Source organism: Ruditapes philippinarum, unplaced genomic scaffold (genome assembly GCF_026571515.1).
Source record: "Ruditapes philippinarum isolate M1 unplaced genomic scaffold, ASM2657151v2 ctg6_1_1_1_1, whole genome shotgun sequence".
In the NCBI taxonomy this organism is placed as follows: domain Eukaryota; kingdom Metazoa; phylum Mollusca; class Bivalvia; order Venerida; family Veneridae; genus Ruditapes; species Ruditapes philippinarum.
In genome coordinates this window covers 15,311-35,083 of record NW_026859747.1, presented here as the reverse complement: position 1 = coordinate 35,083, position 19,773 = coordinate 15,311, and the positions used below count along the sequence as shown (strand labels likewise).

Here is a 19,773-nt window from a genome sequence, read left to right as displayed (position 1 = left end):
CCAGGGGTGTCATTGTTTTTAACTATATGTGTATACTAAAAACTTTAAAAAAATCTTCTTTTAAAAAGCCCAATGAGCTAGAGCTTAAATGTTTAGCATGAAACATCTTCTTATGGGTGTCTACCAAGTTTGTGCAAATAAAAGCCCTTGGGTTAAATTGGCTCTGCAACGTTGGGGGGGTGGTGGGGGTTGGGGGGCCTATATACAGGTGAGCGACCTCAGGGCCATCATGGCCCTCTTGTATTATAAATAACCTAATAATATGCTTAATATGTTAGGTAACTTTTCATAATATGAATTTAAAATATGATATAGTATAGTATGGTATGGTATGGTATGGCATGGCATAGTATAGTTTAGTATAGTATAGTATAGTATAGTATAGTATAATGACTTAACATAACATAATATATTCTGTTTAATTTCAGACACAGGTGTTGGTGTACAGATAACAAAAAGTTTTATGAATGAAAAACCATATGAATGTAACAGAAATCTTACAGTAACTTGTAAGTTTAAAACAAACAGAACTGTTGTCGTATGGAGGATGTCAAATGATAGACGAAAAATTGCGGAATGTTCACTGTTACAACACAAATGCAGTTTAAATGATGATTATATTGGGCAGTACGATTATTCAGCTGATTTGACAGGAGGGATTTTTAATTTGACAATTATACATATGACTATGCAGTACAACAGAAGAAAACTGGTGTGTTCAGATGGATCTAGCTCTGATTCGCACGTCATAAAAGTTACAGGTAAACAGTTTACTTTATTTACCACATTGTTTCGTTAAAAATAGAATTCATAAAACACTCAATTTCGTCCGGCCCTTGTAGGTTATTTTCTTGTTGCCCTGTCTTTCTTTAAGACATTGAGTACTTATGTTATGGTCATTGGGTTATCTTTTATATGTAACTACATGACCATTAAATTTTTGGTGTTTTTCTTATATCACCTTTTTTACTTATTACAACTGTTAGAAATTTCACTCGGCGGGGATTCCTTTCATTTACATTGCCTTGTTGAAAAGGACCGTTGTGGGGCTATGAGTGAGATTTGGTCCATCATTAACCGGTTTAAACTCCAAATCAGTGCTTATGCTTCTGACAGTGGAAGGCTGCACTCTCTAATTCCTCAGATGTATGTCTTTTTATGCCCCCGCCATGTAATGGCCGGGGCATATAGTGTTACCCTGTTCCGTCATTCCGTCCTTCCGTCCTTCTGTCATTCCGTCATCATCAGTTTTCGTTCATTATCTTAAGAACGGTTGCACACATTTAACTCAAATTTGACATATGGATATGTCATGAGAAAATACAGGTCAAGTTCGAATTTGGTCATGGTTCAATGATTTTTGGCAGAGTTATGCCCCTTTTACTTTGAAAATAATATGAAATTTCAGTTTCCGTTCATTATCTCCCCAACGGTACAACACATTCAACTCAAACTTGACATATGGATATGTCATAAGAAAATGGAAATAGGAGTACATGTACTATCTTTTTGTGCATGTTATAGCTTATGATGATACTCTTTTTTCATATTTGTTAAATATTTGTACCATGCCTGTTGTTCTAAATTTCAAAGTGTATGTATTCTATATCGCAATATATCTGCATATCTATGTTGATATAAAGTCAAACGTAAACACAAGTAATAGGGGCATCTAAATAAATACTAATTAAATGAGGAGATGTCCTACTTTGAAGAGACATCAATATCACTATGCTTATAATTTAATTTCTATGTTTGCAAAAAAAATTTTCAGCTACACAAATTTATGATATAATTGTTAAGCAAGCACTGCAAACATTACAAACATATATGTAACATGATATGTAACAAAACATTAGGATACTTTTTGTTTAATCTACTAGCTACTTAAGAAATATAATCCCTAATTTAGACATTGGTCGACTATGACAAAATTACATAGGTACGTCTGACATTTATTTTTGGGGGATCGAAATAAGGGTAATTATTCGGCTGAGTGTTTTAGAACTTTGAATAAGACACATGATTTACTACGGAACGATAGTGTCGATTAACTTTGCAAGTCGTCAATAAAAACAAAAGAATTTAAAAACATTAATATTAACAAGCTTTACCATAAGGGCCATTTTAAGATTTATTGCTTTGTGGCAAAACATTTTTTATTTACATTTTCCTCAAATGGAAAAACAATGTTTTCTTATCTCTGTATACATTATACTGTTGCAGTGCAACTGTCTGTAGTTCAACAGTAAAGAAAACAAAAGAGAATAATAAGTTCATTCCGTGATCAAAGGGTTTATGGGCTAGTAGCCCTTAAGAAAACAAAGAAAATAAAAAAGAAAATAGCCCCTAAACCCAAAATGTTGGAATGTCCGTTCGTTCTCTAATTTGTGTCGCAAGTAACTCAAAAAGTATCTGACCTAGAGTCATGAAACTTTACAGGAATGTTGATCAGCATATGTAGCTGTGCACCTCGGTATTTTGTCTGCATATTTTTAGTATTTTCAGAGTTATTGCCCTTGACTTAATAAAATTTTGCAATTTTCATCTTGTGTTGCACATAACTCAAAAAGTGTTTGACCTAGAATCATAAAACTTTACAGGAATGTTGATCAGCATGTGTAGTTGTGCACCTTGGTATTTTTGTGTATTTTTAGTACTTTAAGAGTTATTGCCTTTGACTTAGTAAAATTTTGCAATTTTCAACTTGTGTCGCATGTAACTCAAAAAGTATTTGACCTACAGTCATGAAACTTTACAGGAATGTTAATCAGCATGTGTAGTTATGCACCTGGGTATTCTCGTATGGATTTATTTAGTAGTTTAGAGTTATTGCCCTTGACTTAGTAAAATTTTGCAATTTTCAACTTGTGTCGCAGGTAACTCAAAAAGTATTTGATATAGAGTCATGAAACTTTACAGGAATATTGATCAGCATATGTAATTGTGCACTGGGTATTTTTGTCTGGATTTATTTAGTATTTTTAGAGTAATTGCTCTTGACTTAGTAAAATTTTGCAATTTTCAACTTGTGTTGCATGTAACTCAAAAAGTATTTGACCCAGAGTCTTGAAACTTTACAGGAATGTTGATCAGCATGTGTACTTATGCACCTGGGTACTTTCGTCTGGATTCATTTAGTATTTTTAGAGTTATTGCCCTTGACTTAGTAAAATTTTGCAATTTTCAACTTGTGTCACATGTAACTCAAAAAGTATTTGACATAGAGTCATGAACTTCACAGGAATATTGATCAGCATGTGTAGTTGTGCACTGGGTATTTTCGTCTGGGTTTATTTAGTATTTTTAGAGTTATTGCCCTTGACTTATAAAATTTTTGCAATTGTCAACTTGTGTTGCATGTAATTCAGAAAGGATTTGACCTAGAGTTATTAAACCTTACGGGAAGGTTGCTCAGCATATTTAGTTTTTCACCTGGGATTTCGCTTGTGGATTTACTCAGTATTTGTAGAGTTATTAGCCTTGACTTAGTGAAAACAGTTTCATTATGTTGTTATTTGTTCCTTCAGTGCTTGAGTTAGAATCAACGAACTTTACAGGAATAATGATCAACATCACTAAATGACAGGAATAATGATTCACGTCACTGTGAAGCTATGATTTGCATGTGGATTTTTTTCAGTTTTGTTACAGTTATTGCCCTTGACTTACAGTAGTATAAATTTGCAATTTTCAACTTGTTCATGCATAGTTCAAAAAGTATTTCACTTGTAGGCCTGAAAGTTCACAAGAATGTTGGTCAGCATGTGTGCTTATGCACCTTGGGGTTTGCTTGTGGATTTATTCAGTATTTGTAAAGTTCTTGCCCTTTACTTAGTAAAAGATTTTTAGTTTTCAAAAAATATTTGACCTAGAGTCATAAGATTGACAGAACAGTGGCGCGGTGGGGGCACCAGTGTCCTATGGACACATTTCTAGTTTTCTTTTGAGATGATTTGGATAGTGCTGCACTGCTTCAAAAACTTTAATAGCCGCGTTTTACATAGTAAAGCGATGCTACGCACGCGCTCTTGTGTGTGCCCGACTGTATTTATGGGTGTGTGTATGTGTGGTTTTTGTTGTTGTTTGTTTTTTTTTGTTAATTTGGTAACTGGTCTGATGCCTTTAATGACTTATACATGTATACTATGTTTATGCTCAAATTTTATATTTTATTTTTTGTCATTTGTGTATTTATAGTTTAGATAACGTTCAATTGGGATAAAATTAATATTGTCCAAGGCATTAGGATAAACCATTACGAGCATATCAGCTCTGTCTATATATAATTAAGACTCATAGTGTCGGACTCCTGGCACAATACAACATTGACTAAAGAGTACAGGTTATGTCACAGTATGAAACAAGTACTACAAGTATGACATAATGAGTTTTTCTGTTGTAAATCTATGCGAGAATTCCATGAATAATTCATGAACTGTTCATGAACATATTCATGGACAAGTTCATGAATGTGCATGAACAACAAATGAGACTTTTTATGCCACCGCAGCATCTGCGATGCGGTGGCATATAGCGATTCACCTGTGTGTGCGTGTGTGTGTGTTTGTTTGTTTGTTTGTGTGTGTGTGTGTTATATAGATTATATAGTGAACTTAAAAAATCTTCTTGTGAAAAACCACTTGTCCAATTTCAACCAAACTTGGCAGGATTGATCCTTGGGTGAAGAGCTTCCAAAGTTGTTCAAAGAATTTAATTCCATGCAGAAATCTGGTTGCCATGGCAACCAAAAGGAATTATAAGAATAAATTTAGAAAATCTTCTTGTAAAGACCCAAAAGGCCTAGAGCTTAGATATTTTGCATAAGGCATTGTATGGTAGACCTCTACCAAGATTGTTCAAATTATAGCCCTGGGGTCAAAATCGGCCCCGCCCCGAGGGTCATTGATTTTCACTATATGTACATATAGTAAAAACTTAAAATACCTTTTTGTAAAAACCCAAAAGGCCTAGAGCTTAGATATTTTGCATAAGGCATTGTATGGTAGACCTCTACCAAGATTGTTCAAATTATAGCCCTGGGGTCAAAATCGGCCCTGCCCCGGGGGTCATGGATTTTCACTATATGTACATATAGTAAAAATTTAAAATACCTTCTTGTAAAGACCCAAAAGGCCTAGAGCTTAGATATTTTGCATAAGGCATTGTCTGATAGACCTCTTACAGATTGTTCAAATTATAGCCCTTGGGTCAAAATCGGCCCGGCCCGGGGGTCATTGATTTTCCTCATATTTACATAGTAAAAACTTATAGTAAAAACTTTAAAAACATTTCTTCTAGCAATTGACAAATGCTAGAGGTTAGATGCTTTGCATGAAACATTGTGAACTGAACATCTGGCAAGAATGTTCAAATAATAGCCCTGGGGTCATTGATTTTCAATATATACATATAGAAAAAAATCAAAAAAATCTTATTGTCTGAAGGCACAAGGCTTAGAGCTTTAATATTTGTTAAATGATATCATTTATAGGTACTCAACCAAAGTTGTTCAAATTTTGCCTCTAGTGTCAAAATTAAAAGTGAACTTTGATATCAGCTGACCTAGATTTTGACAAAGTGTATTACATGTTGTCCTTTGATGCAGTCATGAAATTTTAGGCTGTGTGAAATATGACCTTCACCACCAAATTCACTAGACTCAAGTGCATTGAAATATTCCTTCTCTGATCTTTTATTGAGTTAACAGTAGATTTAACCACTAATCTGATAATAAGAATTAGATATGCATTATGACAATCTTCAATTGTATAGAAACAAAAAAAATCTGTTCCTACACTACTATTTAGTGTTGTATTGATGCGGTGGCATAGCATTTTTCTCAAATGCAATCTTGTTTTCGTTCATGGACAATTCATGAATCAAGATATTCATGAACATGTTCATGAATATATGTTCGTTAACATTCATGAATATATATATGAAAGAAAAAAAGTCTCATTTGTTGTTCATGCACATTGATGAACTTGTTCAAATGCACATTCATGAAATTGTTCATGAATATGTTCACGAACAATTCAAAAACTTCTCCCAGGGGTCATAATAATGTGACATCACAATCAATTTTTATTTAATTCTAAGACTGCTGATTTGTACCAGCCATAAAATGCACAATAGACAGTGTTTTAGTACAAATACAAAACACAAAAGCCCATTACACAGGTAATGAAACTTGTTAAACACTGTGTTCATTGATTCCCTATATGTACAAATTGAATTGTCATTAGAATTCACGACTTGCCAGTTTCCTCTTCAATTTATTTCTTTGACACAATTTTCCATAAGATTTTATATAGTCCATTATGTAAATACATCACTTTTTCTTCATTTTGCTAAGTCATTGTTATTTATTCCATTTTTAAGTAAGTTTGCACCGAAAGTTTGTTAAAACACATGTAGAGCTTTGTTTCTGGCGGCCATGTTGACTTTTGCATTATGGGTGTTTAACCAAGGTCAGCCAACTCTTGTTGATGATCAGTGAGTTCATGAACTCTCTGGTTTTACACTATGTTGATGAATTGTTAGGTTCATGAACTTATTGATGAACTCCATTAATGAACTTTTGAAGAACAATTCATGAAGTTAACGAACAGTTTATGAATGTTCATCAAAATTCATCAGTTCATGAATTAAATCTCGACAGGGTAATAAAACGGACATTTGTCTACGTAGCAATTTTTGGGTTATTCTAAAAGTATGCATTGGCACAGCAGATCACACAACACAAATGTTAATTATTTTCTGCGTTCACTTTATTTTTTAATTATCTTTTGCATATCTTTCTATTTGAATTGATACAGCTGATTAATGTATGACATTCATTATATATAATGTTTCTTTAGGCATTGAGACTTTGAATGTACAAGTTATCAGTTCTTTTTATTTCATTTTAGGCGCAGATATTTCTATACAGCAAGCTAGTAGAACAAATAATCAAAATCTAGATGCGTATGGCAAAAGCCTAACATTAACTTGTCTGTTTATGAAGAGGAGCTCATACTCATTTGTGGTATGGAAGAATGCTAACAATATTGAGAAAATTGCGATATGTGAACGCCAAGAATGCAGCTTAGATACTCCTTATGCTGAAAAGTACAACATTTCTGCTGATTTGGAACGGTGCATTTTCAATCTGACAATACTAAATGTGACTGAGAAAGACAACGGACGAAAATTAGTGTGCTCAGATGGACCTCATAGAGATTCCTACATCGTAACAGTCAGAGGTAAGGCATAAGGTATTAAATAATTCATAAGTCGTATCTTTGTTCGTTTGTAGAGTTTGAAAAAGAAAGTAATAAAAACAACAAAAAACAAACTACCCTAAAATACACAATAACAAAACAAGAATAACCATGAAGGACAAAATGGCCCTTCTTCGCATATCTGAATAAAGACACAAAAAAGAAACAACTGTTGATATTGATAACTATGACTGAAATACTGGCATTCTTGCGAAATCTAGATCGGCTTATATGAAAGTTCAAATATGAACATTATATCTGTGGCAGTTAAAAGTTCGATTTTCAATTATGTTGCTCTAAATACAACGAGTAGGTCACTGTGAGAAACTCTAGTTCAAATTTTAATTCGCAACTGAAACTATAGTTAAATTACATATTTTAGCTCTGTTTCATAAAGGTAGGTAGCAGGGACGAAATTAAAATCCAAGGTCAGCGTTCTGTATCTAATTTCTGTTTAAAGTTGAAAGTGCATAGATCTAGCCCTGATTAGATCACTGGGTCAAAATCTAGGTCAACAAAATGTCAATGTTTAATTTTGCATCTAGAAAAAAAGGATCACAGTGTTTAGGTTGAAACTAAATACAAATAAGGGAAATCCTTGATCCACTTATGTGGTGTCAATTTAAGCTCCATGGTTATAAGTTGAACAAAGTTGTTAGAGATACGAGGGTTGTCCAAAAAATTCATGCAATGCAGTTATTGTTGCGAGAGTTTTTAATAAAACCATATGAATTATATATCATTTGAAGGGGAAATCTGTCTCAAATAAGAAAACAAAAGAAAAAGCCGGCTAACTGGCGTGTCGTGTAAAAGAATGGTCATTTAAGTTACCTTAGTAACGTAATACTGGCGCACGACAAAAATTGGGTTAGTTCATTACTGTAATTGTATTAATTATTTGTTGCTTGTCAAGTGGCATTAGCTTTTTATGCTTTTTCGTACACTAGAAAATCTTTTTATGTTCCCCATAAGGTAGGGAATATGGTTGCCGACCGCTTTGTCTGTCCTTCCGTATGTCTGTGTGTCCTCATCTTCTTTTCCAGAACATAACACTGAAACAACAAAAGGTAGTTTCAAGAAACTTTGTAGGTAAATTGAGTTCATTCAGTAGAAATGCAGTCTATAAGAACAGTAACTCTGCCTTGCCTAATTTTGGAGTCCTTTTTATATGCCCGAAAGAATTTCGGGCATATTACAGTCTTCACGAAAAACTCAAAAAAGCACAGGACATTCGAGCCAGTAAAATATCAAATCTTACTGGACCTGGTGATTTTTAGCCGGACCAAATACATAGATAGGTAATAAATTGATGGGTACAGGAAAACTCTTATCATGCTTCCCTTGATAATTTTGAAAGACTGATTTTATAACCCTGATGAAGACTCATGAGAGTCGAAACGTCGGTTATCATCATTAAATAAACCTTAAAACTTATCCTGTGTTGATTGTTTGTTCCACTTTTTATTGTTTTTCTTGAATTTTGAAAGAAGCATAATATATCTTGTATTCTGGGCTTTGAAAAATCATTAAGGACCAAATGTTTAGGCAAAAATTGACTAGAATTGAACATGAACAACGCAATTTTCTTCAAACAAATCACTTTCACACAAAATATTTACGTTAACTCAATAATCACAAAATCATAGCTAAATAATGACCTTAATAAACAATGGTTTAATTTCCGTAACTGTACGGTGCGGTACGGAAAATATCCAAGAAAAATAAGTGGCGGCCTCCATTACTCAATACAATTTAGTAGGGCTGGGAACGAATAAGGAATTTGATGTTCGAATATTCGTTTTCCATATTCGAATATATTCGAATATTCGTTTTTACAAAATTTGTACCAATATTTCTCTTTGACGTATACGTATCCGAAATTGATTGTGTCGAATACTGTACAATTTTAATATGTTTGGAATAATTGACGATTAAAACTACCTATATAACTACATAAAAGTTTTTTATTTTATATATTGTAAATCGACATAAATGTTTACTTTTGAAATAAATTCATAATTTGATTGCCTTTTGTTCAGTTAATCCAACTGCTGGTCATTTGTCTTCATGGTCTTATTAACGGTAGGTAACTCACGTGACTTGATTGACAGTAATATGAATCACCGTAGCTTCTTAGCCCCCAATACACATAATTTACATTGAAACTTAACTTGAATTAAATATATTATTTATTTATAATTTTAGATAAGGTTTAAAATATTCTTCAGATACATTTAACTATAACGCAGTAAATATCACACGGAGTCTTAGTTGCTACGGAATAAATATATTTTGACGGAATATAGACACTGACCATGCTTACATAAAGCACCGATTAATACGTGTCGATTTTTTGTCTTCACAAAATTTAAGACAATGACTGATTAATCGGACAGATTATTGCACAGAAAACAATAAATAAGATAATTAAAATCGGAAAATTACATTATATTCTGTTCAACAGGTAAATTGCAAACTGTGAAACGGGTGCCCTTTTGATCAACTATAGACCCCAAAGTTTTCACAGTTAATTGGCGATAATCGTTGACACGTGGCATACAAATGTGTGAACAACTGGTCAAGTAAAGGTCAATGGTTTAATTTGCTATCTTAATTGAAATTTGAAAGTAATTACAAAAAAAACACTTTTTTTTTCGAATATTCGTATTCGTTTTTCAATGTTCGAATATTCGGTAGTGTTTCGAATATTCGAATATTCGAACATAATTCCCGGCCCTACAATTTAGACATCTCTCGCAGTGTTTTGAACATTTAGGACAGAATTGATGGGTTTTATTTGTTAAAAAGGCAAAAAGATCAATCTTTTAGAGAACCCTGCTTCATTTTTTTGATGAATTTTTCTTATAATATTTTTTCATGACAAAAAATCTACTGGACCATCGGACCACCAACCTTGCAATAATCACCAGACCGATGCTAAATTTAGTGGCCTCGGGCCTCGGACTGGCGTTAATTTCGAAGACTGATATTATGTTATTCCCCCTGGAGTCCATCGGTTAGCAATTTGGTTTCCAGAGCATAACTTAATTTCCATTTGGCCCACATTATTCAAACTTAATAGGATAATTGTCCATATTGGGTAGAAGACCCCTAATGATTTTGAGGTCACAAGGTCAAAGGTCAAGGTCACTATGTACTTAAAATTGAAAACAGTTTCTGGAGCATAACTTAAGTTCCATCTGGCCCACAGTGTTCAAACTTCATAGGATGATTGTCCATATTGGGTTGAAGACCCCTATTGATTTTGGGGTCACAAGGTCAAAGGTCAAGTTCACTATTGCTTAGAAATTGAAAACAGTTTCTTGAGCATAACTAAAGTTCCTTTTCGCCCACAATATTCAAACTTCATAGGATGATTGTCCATATTAGGTAGAAGTCTCCTATTGATTTTGGTGTCACAAGGTCAAAGGTCAAGGTCACTGTTACCTTAAAACTGATAACAGTTTCCGGAGCTTAACTTGAGTTCCATTTGGCCCAGAGTGTTCAAATTTGATTGGATGATTGTCAATATTGGGTAGAAGACACCTATTGATTTTGGGGTCACAAGGTCAAAGGTTAAGGTCACTATTACCTTAATACTGAAAACATTTTCCGGAGCATAACTTAAGTTCCATTTGGCCCACAGTGTTCAAACTTCATAGGATGATTGTCCATATTGGGTAGAAGACCCCTATTGATTTTGGGGTCACAAGGTCAAAGGTCAAGGCCACTATTACCTTAAAACTAAAAACAGTTTCTGGAGCATAACTTAAGTTCTATTTGGCGCACACTATTCAAACTTCATAGGATGATTGTCCATATTGGGTTGAAGACCTCTATTGATTTTGGGGTCAAAAGGTCAAAGGTCAATGTCACTATTACTTAGAAATTGAAAACAGTTTATTGAGCATAACTTAAGTTCCATTTGGCCCACAATATTCAAACTTCATAGGATGATTGTCCATATTAGGTAGAAGACTTCTATTGATTTTGGTGTCACAAAGTCAAAGGTCAAGGTCACTATTACCTTAAAACTGAAAACAGTTGTCGGAACATAACTTAAGTTTCATTGGGCCCACTGTGTTTAAACTTCATAGTATGATTGTCCATATTTGGTAGAAGACCCCTATTGATTTTGGGTCACTAGGTCAAAGGTCAAGGTCAGTATTACCTTAGAACTGAAAACAGTTTCCGAGGCATAACTTAAGTTCCATTTGGACCTCAATACTGAAACTTTAAAGGAGGATTGTTTTGAGAAGGAGGTAATACTTTATTTAATTCCCATCTCTTACAAATGCTTCATCTTGACTTAAAAAAAAAAAATCACTTTCGGGCATATAATGCTCCGCCTAGCGGTGCTGTTGTTTTTCACTTTTAAGCTGTGAACGATGTCCGGAACATAACAAATAGTGACATTGTAGGTAGATAGATCTCATTGAGTAGATTTGCAGTTTATGAATATTGAAGTTTAGTCTTTATGAAAACCGTGACTCCTTCTTGACTTATTTCAGAGTTATTGCTTTTTTCCAGCTTATTTTTTTTCAAATTGAACATTGCAAGGGACAAAACACTATATCATATAAGGAAACGCATGACCCTAGGTGAGGGCCAATTTTGACACAAGAGCTATAATATGAGCTTCTTCTGTAGAGGTCCACTAACAATATTTCATGCTTTATATCTAAGATATAGCCTCTGCAGTTTTCTAGGAGAAGATCTTTGAAGTATACTATGCAGGGAAAAACCATGACACCATTGGGCTGGGTAAATGTTGGCAGCATGTTTATAATTTAAACAATTTTGGTTATTGATCTAACTTATTTTTACCTACAAATTTCATTTTTGTAAAGGCACAATTTCTTATTTTGTTCAATGATTAAAATGTTTTTTTTTTACAGACTACAGGCCAAGATTTTATACAGGTCCAAATACCTTAACAGCCACATCTGCCTGTGTTTCTAAGGAAATGAACGTGTCTTTCAAATGGATAAAGATATGTGTAAGTTTATTTTAGAATATATTTAGATATTAAATGTGTCAGTACTTGCATTAACTGATAAATGGCATTGACCTTCAAGAAAGAATTATTCAAATATGACATTGACCTTTACTTTACATAACATTGGTCACAAAGATCAAAATTATTTAATTAAGCATATATTTTCATTACTTTGTTATTAATTTACAAATAAGATTTATAATTGAACACAGTGCATTTTAAGAAGCGTCCGTGATCGAGTGGTTGAACAACGCTTGCCACTCATTCATTTATTAGTTTCAATGCAAGTCATTTCAACAACTTTCAACAGAGAAAAAACTACATGTAAAATCAAAAGGGCTGGATTTTTGTAATACATAAAATAAATACATTTTGTTACCTTAAATAATCTGTAACATCAATGAAATGCTTAAGCTGTAGATCAACGTTTCTTTCAAATTTAACTTGTGACATTTGATTTTGAGCCTGAAAATTGGGTCTAAATGGCCACAAATAGAAAATAAGTTCTTGAGGACAATATGAGTACATATTTAAGAATACAATACTTCAGATTTGCTAATAGCGGAAGTTACTTTCACAAAATAGCATGTCTGATATCTAACAAATGTAAACATCAATAAGATCTCAAGTGGGCTGGGAAAAACTTTTCGTAACAGTTTTCTCAGCAATTGCTTATCACAGCCTCTTGATATTTGGCATACAGCATTGTTACGTGGTCCCATACCGTGGGATTTGATTTCAGGTCTGTTGCTTATCCACTTCCTGTTCACTGACGTAATTTAAATTTTCGACATTAATGGCCAATGGTAAGAAATTTTCGTAACAGTTTACTCAGCAACTACTGTATCACAGCCTCTTGATATTTGGCATACAGCATTGACATGTGATCCCATACTGTGGGATTCGATTTTAGGTCTGTTGCTCATCCACATTCTGTTTACCGACTTAGTTAAAATTTTGACATTAATGGTCAATGGTAGGAAATTTTCTTAACAGTTTTCTCAGTAACTACTTATCACAGGCTCTTGATATTTGGCATACAGCATAGTCCCATATCGTAGGATACGATTTCAGGTTTATTGCTGATCCACATCCTATTTACCGACTTAGCAAAATTTTCGACATGGATGATCAGTTGCAATTTTTGTTCATAACATCACAGCATCATGATACAGTAAACTTCACTTATAGCGAACACGGTTATAGCGAACTTCCGGTTATAGGGAACAATTTATTTTGGCCCGAATTTTGGCCTTCTTTATTTAATATAAAAATATATGGTTATAGCGAACACGGTTATAAGGAATTATCGCTTATAAGGAACTCATTTCTTAGTCCCAATTTAGTAAATAGTACTGAAAATTACACTTTTATAACGAACTCAAAAAAAAAATATTGGCTATCCGTTAATAGATCCCGCATTTTCAACTTTCGTTTTCATTCCTCGGGCGAATGTACCGTTTATCGTTGTATGTACTTCAATACATCTATTCAAATGAATTTGCATAGTTTTTTATTTTGGATATTTTTAGCATGAGCTCTTTTCACCAAGATAAAACGGTTATTTATTTATTTTCTTCAATAGTTTTGCTCGAGTAAAATAATTATAATAATTTATAATCGGTTTTCAACATAATCATGCATGCTTGCAAACATGATCCATTGCAAACTGCAAAGTACGCTTGATTTAAATGTAAAAGTCACCCTTAAATTATAATAGAAGATACTCAGTATAAAAGGAAGGAAAAATCAAAAATCTTGTTTATTCTCAATCATGGAAAGAAAACGAAAATAGTTTAGAAACAAAATATTATATTTAATGTGAAATTGAGATAAGGAGTAAAACTAAAACTGAAATAGCAATGATTTTCAAATTCCAAAAAGTACGCTCTCGGGTAGTGTGTCTAAAATATAAATAAATGACTAATATTTTTATTTCTTAATCAAATTCTCTTCAAAACTGGCGGACAATGGTAAACAATCAGTTCGTTATATGTAAATCTGTTCGCTATAAAAACTCCTGATACAACGAACTAATTCGCTATATGCTTACAAGGAACTCCGGATATAAGGAACATGTTTTGAATGTCCCACTGAGTTCGTTATAAGCGGAGTTTACTGTATTTGGTATACAAATGCAACCCGGACTTTTCTGTCTAAATTGACCGCTTTTTTTAATTCAAAGCTTCTCATAGTTTAGATAAATTCTCTATACATCTAAATATCTAATCATTATGATAATAAATATTTTATGATGGTGCAGATTTACATCAGTTTAGGGAAGGCACAGTCATACCGTACTATGGGGTCTGATCTTTTGGGTCAAAATCAAGAAATGAACCCCAAAGTGTAAAATTTATATAATTTTGTACTTTGTTTAACATAAATTTCATTCATGAAACATGGTATTGCAGAATGTAATGTTTGATAGTTCTTTTACAGGCTAACAATGGAATTGAGAAAGAAATCAACCCTAAATTCCTAAACAAAAATACAACAACTTGTTCCAATCTGTCTACGTTTGGAAATGACCACGAACTACTGTACACAGAGACAGTTCCTACTAAACTTACTAATGAGGGGAATTGCTCTCTAACAGTATTAGTGATGTACGACAATGAAGGAATAGAGTCAAGAGTTTCTCTGACAAATTGCACGATCATTGAAGAACCAGGTAATATGCATGATGATGATAATTGTCCTCGCACGCGGACAAAAACTAAGAGGGAATATTAAAATCATAGGAACTAGGGATCAGGACCGCATATTGCAGCGCATAAATCCGAATCTGTACTGGCTTTTCATATTGTTTGTTTTAGCTCACCTGAGCTAGCTCGGGGTGAGCTTTTAGGATCGTTGAATGGCCATCGTCCATCCACACTTATTCATTAACACTCTAGCAGTCACATTTTTGCCTCAATCATCATCAAATTTTGTCAGGATGCTTATCTAGGTAATAGCTCAATGAGTATGAAAATGGGTCATCTCGGATGAAAAACTAGGTCACAGGAGCTAAAAATAGAATAATCTTGTTAGAACTCTAGTGGCTACTGTTTTGATCCAAGTATCCTGGAAATTGGTCTGAAAGTTTTTGATGATTTTTAGGTCAATTTTGAATATGGGTCACCTGGGGTCAAAAACTAGGTCACACTGCTCAAATATGGATAATCCGTGTTAACACTCAATTAGTCACATGTCATGAAACTTTGTCAGAATGCTTGTCGAGGTAATTGTTCTGATGAGTTCGATGGGTCAGGTGATTGATCTAGGGCCATATTGGCCTTCTTGATCTTATTATCAGAGTGGGCTCTTTTTAAAAAATATATATTTTTTAATATAATCTACTGGTTTAAAAAATGGATCAAATTCAAGGTATATGGAATAAAGAAAAGGAGTGAAAACCGCCATTTACCGCAACGTTTGAATCATAGCCTTTGAGTAAAAATGTATAAGCCTTTATGTCACTCACGGAAAAACTTTGACATTTCCTAGCAGTGAATATCAGGTGAGTAGCCTGTGTATCTCATATATCTGTGACAGTCCATGTTTGCATATCTTTATTTTCATCTAGATAAAATCATTTGGATAATGTCTGTTTTTTCATCAAAACACAAATATCCCCGTTTATAATGCCGCCTATACATTGTGCAAACAATATACATTGACAGTTGTATCGGCGCATTGACTGATATAACTTGAATACGGGAACATCAAATTCTGAAATTATCAAGCATAGCCGAACAGTAAACACTAATGTAGAACGCTTGGCAAAGGCGGATGACACTACTTGTCATTCTTGTTTTGCCATGTTTTAAAGCAGCAGATCTTGTTAAATTGATTATATATTCTTAGGGATAGTACGAATATATATCTAGAATAATTTACATGCAACAATTAGGAACTGAAAAAGAGTAACTGTTGATGTTACAACTGAGGTAGTTATTTCTGCAGTTATGAATTTGTGATTTAATTTGGGTTTAAGATAGCATACTTTATTTATGTTATCATGTAATTACACGAGTCTGTCATTATATAAAATATTAAGCTGATCCATATACCTCTATTTAGATGAATCTCATTTGCACAAGTATTTAAAGCTAAAACTAGAAATCTCAAAAGTTATCCTGTTTATTAACCTGATGTCCCATCGTATTTAAACGATCGCTCACTCTAACACACTTGGACTTTTGCCGCAGAATAAGCAAAATATCAACAATTTTACAGTGAATACCTTAAAATTAAACATTTATGAGACACATTGAAGAAATATTGTTTTTTTTTTACAGACTACAAAGATGAAAACAATGTTAATGTTCGGACTGGACCTACCAATGTTCCTGTTATCGTGATTGCAGTCTCTGTAACTATTGTGTGTTTGGTAATTATCGTTGCAATTGTGTTTTGTAGATACAAGCGTTGGCAAAAGTAAGTGTTACGATAAAAAGAAATAAAAAATTAGAAAGAACTATTTATTTAACAAAAAACTTTCTAAAAAATAATTTCAATACACTAATACAAAGTTATAGATGTGTACATTTCCTGGATGTTAAAAATTGTAGACATATGGTTACATTGTATAATTTTTGCAAAGTCAGTCATTTATTGCATATAACATATTAATTATTTATTGAGTTGTGAATATTATGAGTCTTAAGAGGATAAATTACTGAAACATTTCCTGGAAACAGGTACACTTAGGATAGTAAACTCTAAAACGCATTGTAAAGATGAAAATATATAATGAGATTATTTATAGAAATTATGTACTCATTTAATATAAATTTAATGTCGTCCCGTCTACTCTTAGCCTGGGTTCCAGTCTGTCGATTGTTTATGTGCTTCTGCTCTGCAAATCCACATTTATCAATACAGGGTCAAGTATGTTATGACTAAGCAAACAATATCAACGCCTGAATCTCAGGCTAAGGCTAGTCTATTCTAACAGAGGTTATGTTTCCTGATGCTTTAAGGTTATTTAACACAAAATTTTTATGAAAAGAATGTTACTATTGGGACTGAACAAACCAATGTTTCAAGTCCAGTGTACGCTTTTTGGTAATTATCGTTGCACTACAGTCTAAGGTCACACCATTCTTCAAAAAAGGACACAAATCAGATAAGAATAATTATAGACCTATATCTGTTCTTCCAATACTTTCTAAAATATTTGAAAAACATGTGTCTGATCATTTAAAACAATTCCTAGAATTGTTTAATTTCATTTTCAACACCCAATCAGGATTTAGAACAAAACATTCATGTGAAACTGCATTGACAAATATTGTTGACAACTGGATTAAGGCAATAAATGATGGAAAGCTAATTGGCACAATCTTTCTTGACTTGTCAAAGGCATTTGACCTTGTAAATCATAAGTTACTCATCCAAAAACTTTATTACTATCATATTTCTTCTGGTGCAATTACCTGGTTTACATCATATCTTGAAAAATAGAACACAGAAGGTCACTGTATCTGGCAACCTATCAAAATCAGCAACAGTCATATCAGGGGTACCTCAAGGATCTGTCCTTGGACCTCTGCTTTTCATCATATACATAAATGATCTACCACTCCATTTGAAAACCTCAGAGGCAGATCTTTTTGCTGATGACACTACTCTCACAGCATCAGGTCTCTCTACACAAGATTTACATAATAAACTTCAAACTGACCTTGACAATATTAATCTATGGTGCAAACAAAATGGCAATGATGCTAAATGCCCAGAAAACAAAAGCAATGAACCTGTCATCCAATAGAAATAAACAACAATTACAACCATTACATCTGCAAGAACATGAAATTGAATTTTCTGAGACAGAAAAGTTACTAGGTATTCATGTTGACAATAATCTTAAGTGGAAAACCCAAGTAGACAAGACATTAAAGAAATGCAATACACAGTTGTACCTTCTTCTCCGAATTAAACAATACCTTGATGTAAATGCAAGAAAACTGTTCTTTAATGCTTATATCTTACCACATTTAGATTATTGTTGTACAGTCTGGGGGAATTGTAACAATGAACAGATTTTGGATATCATAAAATTTCAGAAAAAGAGCTGCAAGAATCATTCTTGACAAAAGCTACGATGCTCCATCTGCTGAGTTATTTAATGAATTAAATTGGATAAAATTTGATGAAAGAATTAGATACAAAAAAGCTGTCATTATGTATAAATCTTTAAAACAATGCCTCATTTCCACAGTACATGAAAAACAAATTTCAATTTATTCATCAAAGACATGAGCATAACCTTAGGTCAGCAAAAAAACTCAGATTTATTTGTGCCACAACCTAAAAAAGAAATTTTTAGAAAAATCTCTGACATATTCAGGCCCTAAACTATGGAACAATATCCCTCATTCTATTCGTAAATCTGAAACTATTAGAAAATTCCAAGCTTCCTATATCAGTTGGAATTTCACATAAGTACCTTGGTCTTGCATAGATTAAGTATTAAGTAATATATGTACATGCATTGTGTTTTGAATATGTATTTTGTTTGAATGTACATTGTTTTTGTTGTGTTTTCATGTATATATTATGCATTTTTGTCTTCATGTATGTTATTTGAAAATTTTGCTGTATAACCATTATGTAAATTATGTATATTTTATGTATATTTATGTTTTGAGGCCCACATGGAAGATTGGGAAACCAAATGTGTAGCCTCAGTAAATAAAGACTTTACTTACTTACTTACTTACTTACTTACTTACTAATTGTATGTTGGACATAGTGTCTTCATTGTTCTTTAAATTAAAGTAGTGTTTTATATATATTTTGTTAAACGTGTATGTAAGCTGCCGATGAGACGGATAAGGTCAGATGCCCATTAAATGCCAGTTTGCATAGCTTTATATGTTACATAACAACGGCCGCATAAGGACATAATGCCTTTCCTTTTGATATTCTAAATGTAACATAGATTGATGTCAAATAGTCAGGGGTGATTACGCCTTTTTATAAACAAACGAGGGACAAAATGTAGAGTCAAACCTGATGGACGCTATTGGCTTCTGGAGTCAAACTATTCCTTGATGTATCCAATAACTGATTGAAAAATAGAGGTTTAAATGCTCCCCGTGACATTTTGTACGAATTCGGCCAAAAAAATTCGGCATTTTATGGAAAAATGAAAAAGATTTTTGCGGGTTTGAAATGCCTATAATTGAACGATAATTTAATCTTTTAACTTACCAGGAGAAATGTAACTTTGTTATGTATTTCAAATTAGTTTGAATCAAAAATTCAAATGGAGATAATTTTTGACAGCTTTCATGCAAGTATAACAATTTTAACATGTATTTTAAAATGGATTTTTAATAACTTTATTCTTCTTAAAATGCATTAGGAAACTGCCGGAATGCATTAGGAAACTGCCGGAATGCATTAGGAAACTGCCGGAATGCATTAGGAAACTGCGAGGAAAACAATATAAGAAAACGGATACTAGCTCTTCAATATCTTCTGATGTGCAAGGTAAATGCTTAAAATGCCACA

The 19,773-nt window shown here is 33.1% G+C and overlaps 1 protein-coding gene across 1 annotated transcript in view; it reads left to right on the top strand.

The window, feature by feature from the left end:
- The window catches only part of LOC132757784 (uncharacterized), a 33,504-nt gene that overhangs the window by 12,901 nt on the left and 830 nt on the right, over positions 1-19,773 (top strand). Inside the window, exons 4-9 of the mRNA XM_060749170.1 lie at positions 429-761; positions 6,915-7,247; positions 12,164-12,264; positions 14,707-14,938; positions 16,551-16,689; positions 19,625-19,752. Coding sequence (XP_060605153.1) covers positions 429-761; positions 6,915-7,247; positions 12,164-12,264; positions 14,707-14,938; positions 16,551-16,689; positions 19,625-19,752 — 1,266 coding nt within the window. The remainder of the gene's footprint in view (positions 1-428; positions 762-6,914; positions 7,248-12,163; positions 12,265-14,706; positions 14,939-16,550; positions 16,690-19,624; positions 19,753-19,773) is intronic.